Source organism: Aquarana catesbeiana, unplaced genomic scaffold (genome assembly GCF_042186555.1).
Source record: "Aquarana catesbeiana isolate 2022-GZ unplaced genomic scaffold, ASM4218655v1 unanchor228, whole genome shotgun sequence".
In the NCBI taxonomy this organism is placed as follows: domain Eukaryota; kingdom Metazoa; phylum Chordata; class Amphibia; order Anura; family Ranidae; genus Aquarana; species Aquarana catesbeiana.
In genome coordinates, this window is record NW_027362655.1 from 3622153 (window position 1) to 3640124 (window position 17972).

The 17972-nt window shown below is 44.3% G+C and overlaps 1 protein-coding gene across 1 annotated transcript in view; it reads right to left on the reverse strand.

The window, feature by feature from the left end:
- Positions 1-2271: 2271 nt before the first annotated feature.
- The window catches only part of LOC141121731 (uncharacterized), a 212966-nt gene continuing 197265 nt past the window's right edge, over positions 2272-17972 (reverse strand). The window contains exons 24-31 of the mRNA XM_073611442.1: positions 5701-5829; positions 5368-5502; positions 5158-5281; positions 4944-5041; positions 4630-4854; positions 4351-4551; positions 4095-4236; positions 2272-3289 (exon numbers count right to left, since the gene is read on the reverse strand). Coding sequence (XP_073467543.1) covers positions 2547-3289; positions 4095-4236; positions 4351-4551; positions 4630-4854; positions 4944-5041; positions 5158-5281; positions 5368-5502; positions 5701-5829 — 1797 coding nt within the window. The 3' untranslated portion in view covers positions 2272-2546. The remainder of the gene's footprint in view (positions 3290-4094; positions 4237-4350; positions 4552-4629; positions 4855-4943; positions 5042-5157; positions 5282-5367; positions 5503-5700; positions 5830-17972) is intronic.

The window sequence follows — 17972 nt, forward strand, 5'->3', positions numbered from 1 at the left end:
AAAACACAATATTTTGTACTTTTTGCTATAATAAATATCTCCATTTTTTTTAAAAAAAAAGCTATTTTTTTTCTCATTTTAGGCCGATATGTATTCTACATATTTTTGGTAATAAAAAAACGCAATAAGTGTATATTGATTGGTTTGCGCAAAAGTTACATGCATTTGCCCCCCAAATATCACACATTTTTGCCATATTTAAGTTGATACTGTTATTCCTATGATCATCAGATCCATTCAGTGTCCATAATGTGGCATTTTTCCTGAAATGCCTAACAAAAGAAAGAATAGTGCAATACTGCACTATGGACACTAGATTGAGCAAAAGATCACAGGAAAGTACTGTATTATTATAATACATGATTTATATGGCACCAACAGTTTACGCAGCGCTTTGCAATGTAGAGGGGGGACAGCACAATTACAGTACAGTTCAATACAGAAGGGACAGGAGGGCCCCGCTCGTAGAGCTTACATTCTAAAGGGAGGGGGTAGTGGTACAAAAGGTAATAGATGCGGGGAATTATTTGATGGGGGTGGCTGATTTTGATTGGGGTGACAGTTAGGTGGGTGTGGGATAGGCTTCCCTGAATAAGTGAGTTTTCAGGGATCTCCTAAAGGTGGACAGATTGGAGGCTGATTAGATATACCGGGGCAGGGAGTTCCAGAGGATGGGAGAGGCTCTGGAGAAGTCCTGAAGGCGAGCATGGGAGGAGGTAACAAGGGAGCTACAGAGCAGGAGGTCCTGAGAGGAGCGGAGGGGGCGATATCTGCAGATGAGGTTGGTGATATAGATGGGGGCGATGTTGTGAATGGCCTTGTATGTTATGGTTAGCATTTTGAATTTTACACGGTGGGGTAGGGGAAGCCAGTGAAGGCATTGGCAGAGAGGAGCAGCAGTCACGGATCGGTTAGTAAGGTGTATTAGTCTAGCAGCAGAATTCATAATAGACTGAAGGGGGGATAGCCTGCATAAGGGTAGGCCATTAAGGAGAGAGTTGTAGTAGTCAAGGCGGAAAATAATCAAGGAGTGAATGAGTTGCTTTGTGGTGTCATTAGTCAGGAAGGGGTGAATTCTGGAGATGTTGCGGAGGTTAAGGCGGCATGATTTAGCCAGTGATTGGATGTGGGAGGCTGAAGGAGAGGTCAGAGTCAAGGATTACACCCAGAACCCCGGCATGTGTGGAGGGACCAGTGGTTGTGTTGTTGATCTTAATGGTAAAGTCATGGTGGGGGGACCGGGAAGGAGGAAATATTACAAGCTCAGTTTTAGAAAGATTGAGTTTGAGAAAGTGGTGTGACATCCATACCGATATGTCATTCAGTAAGTTTGAGTTCCATGAGGAGATTGAGGGGGTGAGTTGAGGAGTGGAGAGATAGATCTGGGTGTCATCGGCATAGAGGTGGTTTTAGAAGCCATGGGAGGTTATCAACTGGCCCAGGGAAGAGGTATAGAGCAAGAATTGGAGGGGCCCAAGGACACAGCTTTGGGGTACCCCAACAGAGAGAGGAAGAGGAGCAGAGGAGATGGAGTTGTAAGTGACACGGAAAGTGCGTTGAGATAGGTAGGAGGAGAACCAGGATAAAGCAGAATCACAGAGGCCAAGGGAGTGTAGTTTGCTGAGGAGGAGCAGGTGTGTCAAAGGCAGCAGAGAGGTCTAAGAGTATGAGTATGGAGTAATGGTAATTGGTTTTAGCAGTTATTAGGTAATTGGTGAGTTTTAGTAGGGCAGTTTCAGTGGAATGTTGTGGACGGAAGCCAGTCTGTAGGGGGTCGAGAAGGTTGTTGTCCGTGAAGTAGCAACTCATTCGGTTATGGACAAGGCATTCGATGAGCTTGGAGGCAAATGGAAGCAGGGAGATGGGTCTTAAGTTATTCAAACAGGTGGGGTCTAGTGAGGGTTTTTTTAAGTGTGGGGGTAACCAGTGCATGTTTGATCGGGGAAGGAAAGGTGCTGGAGGAGAGGGAGAGGTTGAAGATGTGGGTTAGGGAGTTGAGGATAGAGTGGGAAGGTGGTCGCAGTAATTGTGAGGGGACAGGGACCAGGGGACAGGTGGTGAGGTGGGCCATGGAGAGGAGTTTATCAACTTCATCGGTGGTAACTGGGTAGAAGGAGGAGAATGAATGTATGAAGTAAAATACAACCAAAATTTGTCAAGACTGGATGAATGCTTCTCACATTTCTCCAAAAATAATTTTAAAAATAGATCTCTAAGTTTTTGTGAAAGCTTACACCACAAAATGTACTCAGCCAATGAAAGGTAATGACTCCATTTTTATTTTTCTACTGCTATCAATGGCCAACACGGTACAACACTTCATCCATGTCTTTGGTGATCTCTAATCTCCTTATGAACTGTTTCTTACATGATGAAGATCAGCCATGGAGTATATCTGAGGTGTATATCAGGGTGTGCTTCTTCCCCACATGAGAGCTGTGATGTCCAACAACATTCATATAGAAGACATTTCCCGCACTCAAGGCACTAATACACCTCAAGAGTTGTGTGGGATCCCCGATGTACAGAAAGACAGACCATTTCCCTCACTCAGGACAGCAAAGTGGCTTCTCCCCCGTGTGAGATCTCTGATGTCTGTAAAGATAGGACTTCAATGAAAAACATTTACCGCACTCAGGACAGAAATACGGCTTCTCCCCCGTGTGAGATCTCTGATGTGTGGAAAGACTGGTCTTCTGTGAAAAACATTTCCCGCACTCAGGACAGGAATACGGCTTCTCCCCTGTGTGAGATCTCTGATGTCTGTAAAGATTGAACTTCATTGAAAAACATTTTCCACACTCAGGACAGGAATACGGCTTCTCCCCTGTGTGGGATCTCTGATGTCTCTTAAGATGAGACTCATGTGAAAAACATTTCTCGCACTCAGAACAGAAATATAGCTTCTCTCCTCTGTGAGATCTCTGGTGTTTGTAAAGATCAGACTTCTGTGAAAAACATTTCCAGCATTCAGGACAGGAATACGGCTTCTCACCTTTGTGAGATCTTATATGCACATTAAGACGGGATTTAAAGCGGAAACACTTCCCGCACTCAGTACAGGAAAACCTCTTATCTGTTGGAAGGACGGCACCGTCCCTTACAGTCTGAGGTTCCTCAGGATAAGAGGAATACGATGGCCCATCTACACTGTGTGGTGCCGGATGGACATTTGAGGTAGTCGGGTTTTCTCCTGGACTATACTGTGTGATGTCCTCATCTTCTACTTTACAGTCTGGAAACAAAGTTAGACAATCCTCTGAGGTTTTCCTCATCTCCCGTCCATCTACTAAAATAAAATTAAAAATATTATTACTCAACATGAGTAGATTGGTTCCCGTAAACCAGGACTCTGTACACATCAGGCAGCTTTGTCTCTGAGGATCTTACAATTCCCCCCTCAAGGTAACTAGTAAATGGGTCCTCTGATCTCCTACCAGTTCATTTCTTTATTCATGGACCTTAGTCAGAGAGTGAGGAAACAACGAGAACTCTTTTATAGGAGTGAAGAATGGATTGATGCTGAAGACCACCATCATTGGGTTATTGACTCTTCCCTCATTATCACTTTATGTTTAAGGTTCCAAAGTTTGAGGATGTTATCACATTATTATCAACATGTAAAAGTCTGTGCTCCAATCAAATCATCAGATATAAAATGTCCAGCTGGTACGATATAGGTGCAACAAAAGAGAATACATATTATGTTTATATATAGCAGTGGGTAGAGGGGAGAGAGCAGAAGTCAGGATATACAAGATACAGTATAGTGTAGTGTCAGGACCCCAGAATAGGCCAGAAGACTCAAAGCACATACCCCAGATGCCTAGGTCTAGTAACGTCTATGATGAAAATCAACATGTTGCTGCCAGCTGAACCCCAGAATCTCCATAAATCCAGTCTAGATACACAAATTGTGTCTGCAGCACAGAGAAGGAAGATTATCCAAGAGAAATACAGGAATACAGGATGGGGAACGCAGCTCAGGAAAGTGACCAGGGGATTACAAGCTGATATCACCCAGTCCTTGCCCTACTCTGGACCAATCAGTGAGCAGTATGGGTGGAGGAATGTATTTAGTATTAATGACCCACCTGTGCTGATCTCTGTAGGAATGTCCTCCTCTATAAATGTCCCCGTTATTCCATCCTCCTCCATAGACTGCTGATCATCCCTCACATACCTCTCTTCTCCTTCTGCTTTAATCTCAAATTCTCTCTCGATTGGATCTCCACTCTAAATTAAGAAAATGAGAGTGAATATTATCTTTAAAATATAAGCTTTATTATTGTGATATCACATAAAAATCCACACATCATCTCCATGCTTTATAAGCTCCTTCCCACCAACCTTGTAACAGTGAGGGATGGTGTGATCTTCCTGTGTGGAATCCCGGGAATACAGAGGACGGGGACATCTCTCTGGTGGGTTCCTGGTATTAGGTGGCTCCATCATATCCTTGTGTCTTTTTGAAAACTCCTCCATCACGCCATACTGCTCCTCTTTATACTCTTCTTTAACAGCAATATTATCATCCCCGAGGTTTCCACTCTTAATATATAATAAAACATTAATTGCGACAAACATGCTGTGTATAAATCAGAACTACAATAATTGTCAATCATCTACCTGATAATGGCGAGGGATGGTGTGATCTTCCTGTGTGGAATCCCAGAAATACAGAGGATGGGGACATCTCTCTGGTGGGTTTCTGTTGCTGGATGATTCCACCATGGTGTCCTGGTACAGATCTTTGTGTTCTTTCAGAAGCTCTGACTCCTCCATCACCCCATCCTCATCATCCTCTTTTATGTCTTCTTTAACTTCAACTTTATAATGTCTCAGGTTTCCACTCTGAATATAGAATAAAAATGACATCAATGGTAACAATGCAGATAATGTACAGATCCTAATGATACTATCAGTGATTGTTCCTCATCTACCTGATGATGGTGAGGGATGGTGTGATCTTCCTGTGTGGAATCCCAGGAATACAGAGGACGGGGACATCTCTGTGGTGGGTTCCCATTACTGGATCCATCTGTAGGAAACACACACACTGACTGAATACATTGTTTCTATGTGTTTATCAGATGATGGGGGATCTAGGTGGACCCTCCGTACTGCTCTCTCCCTTACAATAAAGTCTCCTCTTACCCGGTGATGTGAGGGGTGGTTGATTGTTCATTATGATGTCCTTGTAGAGATCCTTGTATCCTTCTAAATAATCCCACTCCTCCATGGAGAAATAGACAGTGACATCCTGACACCTTATAGGAACCTGACACACACAATGATACAGTCACCATCCAGACACATCCCTTGTCTGTTACTGGATAATGTCCCAGAATTCCCAGCACCGCTCACCTCTCCTGTCAGCAGCTCCATCATCTTCTTGGTGACTTCTAGAATCTTCTGCATGTTGTGTCTCTCAGGTTTTAGGGAGTCACATGGAGGCACTGTGATGGTCATATAATCACCTGACTTCACAAGAGGAAATCTCTGTTTTGAAGAAACAATAGAAATATCATGTTAGAATCCCAGAATCCTCCTCACCTCTCCGCTCAGGTCTGTGTTTTATTAATAAAGAAGAGTGATGTCATATGACCTCCCAGAATCCAGCTCACCTCTTCGGTCAGGTCTGTGTTTTAATAATAGAGATAAGAGTGATTTCATGTGACCTCCCAGAATCCTCCTCACCTCTCCGGTCAGCAGGTAGATGATCTCCAGCGTGAGATTTACTAACTTTTCAGTCATATGACTCCGATCCTCTTCCATCCTCATTGGTGCCGTCATTTGATCTATACAGGCCTCTTTGTAGTCAGATAACTTTGGGAAATGAAAGTAAGAATTATTAGGATGGTATTGGTCATACAATAAGGGCACTTTCACACTGGGGCGGGGTGGCGTTGTCGGTAAAGTGGCGGTTTACAGTCGTTTTTGTGGTGCTTTTCGGCTGCTAGGGGGGTGCATTTAACCATGGGCGGGGCGCTTTTAAAAATGGGAAGGGGCGCTTTAGGAGTAGTGTACACACCGCTCCTAAAGCACCCAAAGATGCTGCTTGCAGGACTTTTTTTAACTTCCCACAAGCGCAGTGCTCCAGTGTGAAAGTACTCGGGCAATGCAGGGACAAAACTGGTGTAGAGGTGATCAGGAACACAATAACTGATGTGGAGGTGATCAGAGACACAATAACTGGTGTGGAGGTGATCAGGGACACAATAACTGGTGTGGAGGTGATTGGGGACACAATAACTGGTGTGGAGGTGATTGGGGACACAATAACTGGTGTGGAGGTGATCAGGGACACAATAACTGGTGTGGAGGTGATCGGGGACACAATAACTGGTGTGGAGGTGATCGGGGACACAATAACTGGTGTGGAGGTGATCGGGGACACAATAACTGGTGTGGAGGTGATCGGGGACACAATAACTGGTGTGGAGGTGATCGGGGGACACAATAACTGGTGTGGAGGTGATCGGGGGACACAATAACTGGTGTGGAGGTGATCGGGGGACACAATAACTGGTGTGGGAGTGATCGGGGACACAATAACTGGTGTGGAGGTGATCGGGGACACAATAACTGGTGTAGAGGTGATCAGGGACACAATAACTGGAATGGCAGTGATCGGGGACACAGTAACACGTATTATTACAATTTAATGCCAAAATGAAGAGAATGTTCCGGCCCCATATATGGGTAAATGCTCTGACCCTGAAGGGGTTAATCTACAAATAATAAATATTCGGGCAATGCTTGCACTATGGACAAAATATCTGAATCCACAACACGATAGTTCCAATAAAACTTTCTGATAACAAAGTGTCAGACAACTCCTGGGGTACCCTGGCAGCACTTACTCAGACAAACCCCTGGCTGTAGATGACTAGGCGTGCTAGGCTCTGTAGCCACACAGAGTTTATGGTGCCTGTGAACCAACAGTTGTCTCTATAGTAGAAAATAGGAAATACCGGCATTAGGAGCAGAAGTGATAATCCACCACCAGGGTCCTGGCTGCCGATACTCTGGTGTATGGTGGGACGTCTTTTTGATAAAATTGCCCCCCCCCGCTCCGGGTTCTCCATCTCATCCCCTCAAAATCCAGTCCCTTTCAGACTCCTATTGTGAGACTCATCATAGTGTCTCTGGAGGGGCGCTGATCATTCCCGTGTAAAATCTTACAGAAATCCTCCCTAATCCCAACCTTTAATTATCATTTCATTCCCCCCACATACAATGTCTGGAACCGGCATTTACTGACATCAATAACTCCCCTCGTGGTACAGACCATAAATTCCCTCATTGTAATATATGGGGTTATTCTACATTTCCACACTATATATGTGTGTATCATCATCTGCTGGAGATAAAAGACATCACAGTGACTATGGAGGAAGAGGAAGGACATGACGGGGGGTTACTGGGTGTAAATAGAAAATAAGATCTTATTACCTCCTCTACTGCTTCTTTCAGCAATGTCTCCTCTCTACTTCCTATGGAACATCCTGTGTGATCATGACATCACTTCCTGGCTTTATTCCATAGAGACTTCCTGTCTGGGAAGAAGTGAGATCGCCATCTTGTGGAGCTCAGAGGAACTGCAGTCCTGAGAAACGTCTCGTAGTGTGAACACAGTCTTGTGCTGTGTGCGTATGTACTGTAGGGATGAGCCGAACACCCCCCCCCCCCCCGGTTCGGTTCGCAGCACAACATGCGAATAGGCAAACAATTTGTTCGAACAAGCGAACACCAGTAAAAGTCTATGGGACACGAATGGGAAAAATCAAAAGTGCTAATTTTAAAGGTTTGTATGCAAGTTTTTGTCATAAAAAGTGTTTGTGGACCCGGGTCCTGCCCCAGGGGACATGTATCAATGCAAAAAAAGTTTTAAAAACGTCTGTTTTTTCGGGAGCAGTAATTTTAATAATGCTTTCATTGAAACAATAAAAATGAAATATTCCTTTAAATATTGTGTCTGGGGGATGTCCTTAGTATGCCTGTAAAGTGGCACATTTTCCCCATGTTTAGAACAATACCCCAGCAAAATGACATTTCTAAAGGAAAAAATGTCAATTAAAAGTACTCCTGGCTGTAATGTATTGTCGGGTCCCGGCAATATAGAAGAAAATCATTGAAAAACATGCCATGGGTTCCCCCCAGTCCATTACCAGGCCCTTTGGGTCTGGTATGGATTTTTAGGGGGAACCCCGCACCCACGTTTTTTTAAAAAAATGGCGTGGGGGTCCCCCAGGCACTATATACTCATCAGGTATGAACAGCAGTATATATACTATACGGCCTGTCCTATATTCTCTGCAGAAAATTGGGCCTTAGGTGTTGGTGGTACCAGAACTCTGTAAGCCCTCACAGTTACTCTTGGTGGGTGCAGGAACGGGCCCTGCTGTGAAATACTATATCAAAAATTGTAATATTATATCAATAATTGTAAATACGTGCCCCTGTTAAACAGGGGCAGAAAAATTGGGCCTTGGGTGGTGGTGCCACAACACTGTAACTCCTCACAGATACTCTTGATGGGCACAGGAACAGGCCCTGCTGTGAAATATTGTATCAAAAATTGTAATTACATGCCCCTGTTAAACAGGAGCAGAAAAATTGGGCCTTGGGTGGTGGGGGTGATGCCACAACACTGTAAACCCTCACAGATACTCTTGTTGGGCGCAGGAATGGGCCCTGATGTGAAATATTAGATCAAAAATTGTAATTACATGCCCCTGTTAAACAGGGGCAGAAAAATTGGGCCTTGGGTGGTGGTGGTGGTGCCCTAAACCAAAAATATTGTTGGAAGCTAGCATCATCAATATTGAGGAGGAATAGGATAGTCAGCATAGGCAGTCTTCAAGGGATCCCACATCCATAGCAAATTAAATCATTAACATCAGCATCAGGTGCTTGATAGCTGCTAATCCAAGACTGATTCATTTTTATGAATATGAGCCTATCAACGGAGTCTGTGGACAGGCGCACTCTTTGATCCGTTACAAACCCTCTAGCAGCACTGAATATGTGTCCAGAAAGCATGCTGGATGAAGGACAGGCCAGTGCCTCATACACAGCACACACACCTCACAGTCTGGCTGTGCCATTGCTCTCCATGGCATGCTGAGCAGAACTTGGTTTTCATCTGTATCCCGGGGGATGAGATTTGGTCACCATGCATTGACTTTTTAGGTGGAAACCAAGCAGATGACTTCTTCTTGGTGTTGTCAAAGATCACATATTGTGTTTATACCAAATAATTATTGATTGTCTTAGATCCTATTAGGAGTTCTGTCATTTTTCAGGATGCCAGTAAAAAAATGTCCTCTGTCAGTAAATTATCATGTTTGGTCAGTAAAAAGTCACCAAGGGTTGGGAACCCTGCAAGGAGGATGGAAATATATGACTGCCTATTCCAGCATTTCTCAGCCAGGGTTCCTCCAAAGGTTTCTAGGGGCTCCTTATCACTTCCTTGGGCTGTATATGGAAGTGTCACCTACTGCCCATTTCTGGATACCCAAGCTTGTCATCATTGCACCGACACACGCAATTCTTTTTCTAAAGGTAGAAATCCAATTGGTCAAGAAAATTACTTGTCTGGAATGTGTATGCAGAGTCATTATTAACCACGCTCGTGCACCCGCTGCGATCCGTGGGAGTTTGCCCTTGGTCCGGTGTAATCGATGTCCGCCGGTGGCCCACAATCATTGTGCACAGAAGCAGGACCATCATCATGATGGATCATCATATTCCTCTTATCCTGAGGAACCTCAGACTGTGAGGGAGAGTGCCATCCTTGCAACAGATAAGAGGTTTTCCTGTGCTGAGTGCAGGAAGTGTTTCCATTCTAAATGCAATCTTCATGCGCATAAAAGAACTCGCACAGGAGCTGAAGATTCCTGTCCTGAGTGCAGGAAATGAGTTCAAATGGGAAATGTTTTTCAGACAAGTCCGTTCTTTACACACATCAGAGATCTCACATGGGAGAGAAGGCATATTCCTGTCCTGAGTGTGGGAAATGTTTTTCACAGAAGTCCAATCTTTACACACATCAGAGATCTCACACAATGGAGGAGCTGTATTCCTGTCCTGAGTGCAGAAAATGTTTTTTAGACAAGTCCCATCTTTCCAGACATCAGAGATCTCACACAGGAGAAGCCGTATTCCTGTCCTGAGTGAGGGAATTGTTCCTCACTAAAGTTCTGTCTTCCTGTACATCAGGGATCCCACACAACCCTCGAGGTGTATTATTGCCTTGAGTGTGGGAAATGTCTTCTATATGAATGTTGCTGGACATCACAGCTCTCGTGTGGGGAAGAAGCACACCCTGATATACACCTCAGATATACTCCATGGCTGATCTTTATCATGTAAGAAACAGTTCATAAGGAGATCAGAGATCACCAAAGACATGGATGAAGTGTTGTACCGTGTTGGCCATTAATAGCAGTAAAAAAATAAAAATGGAGTCATTACCTTTCATTGGCTGAGTAGATTTTGTGGTGCAAGCTTTCACAAATACTTAGAGGTCTATATATATTTTTAAAATTAGTTAAACAGATGTGACTAGCATTCACCAAGCCGTGTTGATTTTGTAGGAATTACAGAGACTTGGTTTGACAGCTCTCATGATTGGCTGGCAACCATTCAAGGGTATTCCCTATATCGGTAAGAGAGAGGAGAGGAGAGGGTAAAAAAGGGGGAGGGGTATGCCTGTATATCAAGAATAATGTACAAGTGAATGTGAGAGGTGACATCAATAAGGGAGCTAGAGAGGAGGTGGAATCCTTATGGGTAGAGCTACAAAGGGAGGAAACTAAGGGGAAAGTAATACTGGGAGTATGCTATAGGCCCCCTAACCAGTGGGAGGAGGCAGAGGCGGACCTCCTGTCACAATTTGGATTAGCAGCAAGAATGGGAAGTGTCATTATAATGGGGGATTTTAATTATCCAGACATAGACTGGGAGGAAGGAAACGTGCATTCATCTAAGGCAAGTTCCTAAATGTCTTGGAGGACAATTTCATGGGTCAGATGGTAAATGCACCAACTAGAAACAAAGCGTTACTACACCTACTGATTACCAACAATACAGACCTGATCACGGATGTGGAAATACGGGGCAATGTAGGAAACAGCAATCATAGGTCAATTAGCTTCAGTATAAATCACACTAATAGGAAACATAAGGGGAATACAAAGACACTGAATTTCAAGATAGACTAACTTCCCTAAACTACGATCCTTGCTAGAAGATAATAATAATAAGAAGAGCATATTAAATAAGGGCTTTAGCCAGTGCATCCCAAGGGGAACCTTTTTTAAAAGCGCTAATAAAAGTCCTGGGTGACTTAACTCCAACGTAAAAAATGCATATAAAATCAAAGAAGAAGGCCTTCAGAAAATACAAGGCTGAGGGATCATTTTCAGCATTCCAACTTTACAAAGAATTCAACAAGAAATATGCAATCAGGGTGGCTAAGATAGAACACGAAAGGCACATATCGGAAGAGAGCAAAAAAAATCCCAAGAAATTCTTTAAGTACAAAAATAGTAGGTTATTGGTCCCATAAAGAATGATGAAGTGAACCTGGTTACTAAGGATGGAGAGATGGCAAAGGTATTGAATTTATCCTTCTCCTCAGTCTTCACAAGGAAATCGGGGGGCTTCATTAACCAAAACGGCAGTGTTTATCCTCATGACTAGGGATGAGCTTCGAGTTCGAGTCGAACTCATGTTCGACTCGAACATTGGCTGTTCGCAAGTTCTCCGAACAGCGAACAATTTGGGGTGTTCGCGGCAAATTCGAATGCCGCAGAACACCCTTTAAAAGTCTATGGGAGAAATCAAAAGTGCTAATTTTAAAGGCTTATATGCAAGTTATTGTCATAAAAAGTGTTTGGGGACCTGGGTCCTGCCCCAGGGGACATGGATCAATGCAAAAAAAAGTTTTAAAAACGGCCGTTTTTTCAGGAGCAGTGATTTTAATAATGCTTAAAGTCAAACAATAAAAGTGTAATATCCCTTTAAATTTCGTACCTGGGGGGTGTCTATAGTATGCCTGTAAAGAGGCGCATGTTTCCCGTGTTTAGAACAGTCTGACAGCAAAATGACATTTCGAAGGAAAAAAAACATTTAAAACTACCCGCGGCTATTGCATTGCCGACAATACACATAGAAGTTCATTGATAAAAACGGCATGGGAATTCCCCAAAGGGAAACCCCGAACCAAAATTTTAAAAAAAATATGACGTGGGAGTCCCCCTAAATTCCATACCAGGCCCTTCAGGTCTGGTATGGTTATTAAGGGGAACCCCGGCCAAAATTTAAAAAAAAAATGACGTGGGGTTCCCCCTAAATTCCATACCAGACCCTTCAGGTCTGGTATGGATTTTAAGGGGAACCCCACACCAAAAAAAAAAAAAAACGGCGTGGGGTCCCCCCAAAAATCCATACCAAACCCTTATCCGAGCACGCAACCTGGCAGGCCGCAGGAAAAGAGGGGGGGACGAGAGTGCGCCCCCCCTCCTGAACCGTACCAGGCCACATGCCCTCAACATTGGGAGGGTGCTTTGGGGTAGCCCCCCAAAACACCTTGTCCCCATGTTGATGAGGACAAGGGCCTCATCCCCACAACCCTGGCCGGTGGTTGTGGGGGTCTGCGGGCGGGGGGCTTATCGGAATCTGGAAGCCCCCTTTAACAAGGGGACCCCCAGATCCCGGCCCCCCCCTGTGTGAAATGGTAAGGGGGTACTTACCCCTACCATTTCACTAAAAAACTGTCAAAAATGTTAAAAATGACAAGAGACAGTTTTTGACAATTCCTTTGTTTAAATGCTTCTTCTTTCTTCTATCTTCCTTCATCTTCTTCTTCTTCTGGTTCTTCTGGCTCTTCTGGTTCTTCCTCCGGCGTTCTCGTCCAGCATCTCCTCCGCGGCGTCTTCTATCTTCTTCTCCTCGGGCCGCTCCGCACCCATGGCATGGGGGGAGGCTCCCACTCTTCTCTTCATCTTCTTCTTCATCCTCTTCTCTTCTTCCTTCTTCTCTTCTTCATTTTCTTCTCCGGGCCGCTCCGCATCCATGCTGGCATGGAGGGAGGCTCCCGCTGTGTGACGGCGACTCCTCGTCTGACGGTTCTTAAATAACGGGGGGGGGGCCACCCGGTGACCCCGCCCCCTCTGACGCACGGGACATGACGGGACTTCCCTGTGGCATTCCCCGTGACGTCACAGGGAAGTCCCGTCAAGTCACTGTGCGTCAGAGGGGGGCGGGGTCACCGGGTGACCCCGCCCTCGTTATTTAAGAACCATCAGATGAGGAGTCGCCGTCACACAGCGGGAGCATCCCTCCATGCTAGCATGGGTGCGGAGCGGCCCGGAGAAGAAAATGAAGAAGAGAAGAAGGAAGAGGAGAAGAGGATGAAGAAGAAGATGAAGAGAAGAGCGGGAGCCTCCCCCCATGCCATGGGTGCGGAGCGGCCCGAGGAGAAGAAGATGCTGGACGAGAATGCTGGAGGAAGAACCAGAAGAGCCAGAAGAACCAGAAGAAGAAGAAGATGAAGGAAGATAGAAGAAAGAAGAAGCATTTAAATAAAGGAATTGTCAAAAACTGTCTCTTGTCATTTTTAACATTTTTGACAGTTTTTTAGTGAAATGGTAGGGGTAAGTACCCTCTTACATTTTCACACGGGGGGAAGCCGGGATCTGGGGGTCCCCTTGTTAAAGGGGGCTTCCAGATTCCGATAAGCCCCCTGCCCGCAGACCCCCACAACCACCGGCCAGGGTTGTGGGGATGAGGCCCTTGTCCTCATCAACATGGGGACAAGGTGTTTTGGGGGGCTACCCCAAAGCACCCTCCCAATGTTGAGGGCATGTGGCCTGGTACGGTTCAGGAGGGGGGCTGCACTCTCGTCCCCCCCCCTTTTTCTGCGGCCTGCCAGGTTGCGTGCTCGGATAAGGGTCTGGTATGGATTTTTGGGGGGACCCCACGCCGTTTTATTTTTTTTTTTGGCGCGAGGTTCCCCTTAAAATCCATACCAGACCTGAAGGGTCTGGTATAGAATTTAGGGGGACTCCCACGTCATTTTTGGTTCGGGGTTTCCCTGTGGGGAATTCCCATGCCGTTTTTATCAATGAACTTCTATGTGTATTGTCGGCAATGCAATAGCCGCGGGTAGTTTTAAATGGGTTTTTTCCTTCAAAATGTCATTTTGCTGTCAGACTGTTCTAAACACGGGAAACATGCGCCCCTTTACAGGCATACTATAGATATTTAATATTTAAAGGGATATTACACTTTTATTGTTTGACTTTAAGCATTATTAAAATCACTGCTCCCGCAAAAACGGCCGTTTTTAAAACTTTTTTTTGCATTGATCCATGTCCCCTGGGACAGGACCCGTGTCCCCAAACACTTTTTATGACAATAACTTGCATATAAGCCTTTAAAATTAGCACTTTTGATTATTCATGTTCGTGTCCCATAGACTTTAACGGTGTTCGCATGTTCGAACAAACTTTTTTCCTGTTCGCATGTTCTGGTGCGAACCGAACAGGGGGGTGTTCGGCTCATCCCTACTTATGACACGTCACAGGAAGCACCCTCATGGCTAACAGAGGACAGAATTAGAATTATGCCCCGTACACACGGTCGGATTTTCCGACGGAAAATGTGTGATAGGACCTTGTTGTCGGAAATTCCGACCATGTGTGGGCTCTATCACACATTTTCCATCGGATTTTCCGACACACAAAGTTTGAGAGCAGGCTATAAAATTTTCCGATCGTGTGTACACAAATCCGACGCACAAAGTGCCACGCATGCTCAGAATAAATAAAGAGATGAAAGCTATTGGCTACTGCCCCGTTTATAGTCCCGACGTACGTGTTTTACGTCACCGCGTTCAGAACGATCGGATTTTCCGACAAACTTTGTGTGACCGTGTATATGCAAGACAAGTTTGAGCCAACATCCATCGGAAAAAATCCATGGATTTTGTTGTCGGAATGTCCGATCAATGTCCGACCGTGTGTACAGGGCATTAGACTTGAAAAACTTAACATTAATAAGTCACCGGGACCAGATGGCTTGCACCCGAGCATCCTTAAGGAACTCATTGAAGTAATTGCCAGACCATTGTTCCTAATTTTTACAAACAGTCTTCTTACTGGAATGGTAACAGCTGATTGGTGAAAAGCCAATGTAGCACCAATATTTGAAAATGGGCCAAGATTCATCCCTGGGAATTACAGACCAGTTAGCCTAACATCAATAGTATGCAAGCTCTTGGAGGGGACAATAAGAGACTATATACAAGCTTTTAGTAATGACAACGGTATCATTAGCAGTAATCAGCATGGATTCATGAAGAATTGTTCTTACCAAACCAATCTATTAACCTTCTATGAGGCGGTGAGCTGCCATCTAGATAAAGGAAGGCCCGAAGACGTGGTGAATCTGGTTTTTGCAAAAGCATTTGACACAGTTCCCCATAAACGTTTACTGTACAAAGAAAGGTCCGTTGGCATGGACCATAGGGTGGGCACATGGATTGAAAACTGGCTATAAGGGCGAGTTCAGAGGGTGGTGATAAATGGGGAGTACTCAGAATGGTCTGGGGTGGAAAGTGAGGTCGCCCAGGGATCTGTCCTGGGACCAATCCTATTTAATTTGTTTATAAACGATCTGGAGGATGGGATAAACAGCTCAATCTCTCTATTTGCGGACAATACTAAGCTAAGCAGGGCAATAACTTCTCCGCAGGATGTGGAAACCTTACAAGAAGATCTTAACAAATTAATGGGGTGGGCAACTACATGGCAAATGAGGTTTAATGTAGAAAAATGTAAAATAATGGATTTGGGTGGCAAAAATATGAATGCAATCTACTCACTAGGAAGAGAACCTCTGGGGGAATCAAGGCTGGAAAAGGACCTGGGGTCCTAGTAGATGACAGGCTCAGCAATGGCATGCAATGCCAAGCTGCTGCAAGTAAAGCAAACAGAATATTGGCATGCATTAAAAAAGGGATTAACTCCAGAGATAAAACGATAATTCACCCACTCTACAAGACTCTGGTCTGGCCTCACCTAGAGTATGCTGTCCAGTTCTGGGCACCAGTTCTTGGGAAGGATGTACGATGTACTGGAACTGGAGAGAGTCCAGAGAAGGGTAACAAAACTAATAAAGGGACTAGAGGACCTTAGTTATGAGGAAACGTTACGAGCACAGAACTTATTCTTTATGGAGAGGAGATATGATTTCAATGTACAAATACCGTACTGGTGACCCCACAATAGAGATAAAACTTTTCCACAAAAGGGAATTTAACCGCTTCAGCCCCGGAAGATTTTACCCCCTTCCTGACCAGATCACTTTTTGCGATTCGGCACTGCGTCGCTTTAACTGACAATTGCGCAGTCATGTGACATTGCATCCAAACAAAATTGAAGTCTATTTTCCCCCACAAATAGAGCTTTCTTTTAGTGGTATTTGATCACCTCTGCTGTTTTTATTTTTTGCGCTATAAACAAAAAAAGAGCGACAATTTTGAAAAAAAAGCTATATTTTTTACTTTTTGCTATAATAAATATACCACAAAAATATATAAAAAAACTATTTTTTTCCTCAGTTTAGGCCGATATGTATCCTTCTACATATTTTTGGTAAAAAAATAGCAATAAGCGTATATTGATTGGTTTGCCCAAAAGTTATAGCGTCTACAAAATAGTTGATAGTTTTATGGCATTTTTATTATTATTTTTTTATTTATTAGTAATGGCGGCGATCTGCGATTTTTATCATGACTTAGACATTATGGCGGACACATCGGACACTCTTGACACTATTTTGGAACCATTGTCATTTATACAGCGATCAGTGCTATAAAAATGCACTGATTACTGTGTAAATGACACTGGCAGGGAAGGAGTTAAACTCTAGGGGGCGATCAAGGGGTTAAGTGTGTCCTAGGGAGTGATTCTAACTGTGGGGGGGATGGGCTACCACTCACATGACAGCGATCACTGCTCCAGATGACAGGGAACAGTGGATATCTGTCATTTCACAAGGCAGAATAGGGAAATGCCTTGTTTAGATAGGCACCTCCCCATTCTGTGGCTCCGTGACACGATCGCCGGAAGACCGGCGGACATCGAGTCCACGAGTCCTGCGGGCATGGTCACGCTGAACGCGGCGGGCGCACGGCTGCTAGCCGCACCAATTAAAGGGGACTTACAGGTACACCCATTTGCCCACCGCTGCCATTGTGCCAACATATATCGGTGTGCATCGGTTGGCAAGTGGTTAATAAGAGGCATGCAGCCATTCACTAATATGAGAATAAAAAGGTTTTAACCTTAAACTGCGTAGAGGGTTCTTTACTGTAAGAGCGGCAAGGGTGTGGAATTCTCTTCCACAGGCGGTGGTCTCAGCGGGGGGCATCGATAGTTTTAAAAAACTATTAGATAAGCACCTGAACAACCACAACATACAGGGATATACAATGGAATACTGACATATAATCACACACGTAGGTTGGACTTGATAGCCTTGTGTCTTTTTTCAACCCCGCCTACTATGTAACTATGAATGTTGGATGTATTTTATGTCATACACTGATTTTCTTGGCTCCATCCAGTGGCCATAATGCGGTATTGTGATATTTTTACAAATTGTAGTATTTTGGGAAAAATACCCCATTTTGGTCACTAGATAGCGCTGTGGATCATAGGAAATCACTGTGTTATATTACGATCAGAAATTGTAATTACTGGATGAATGAGTGTCACTTTTTGTCCAACAAATGTTTCTATAAATCGACACCTTAGTCTCCTCTGTCGGGTGAGGGGGGGGCTGGAGATCATACTCATACACTTATGAATACAGTAGACACTGAAGAACACAAATTATTTAACCATTCAACCATTGATTTAAAATGAAAAATACCACATTTGCCCTTTAGATGA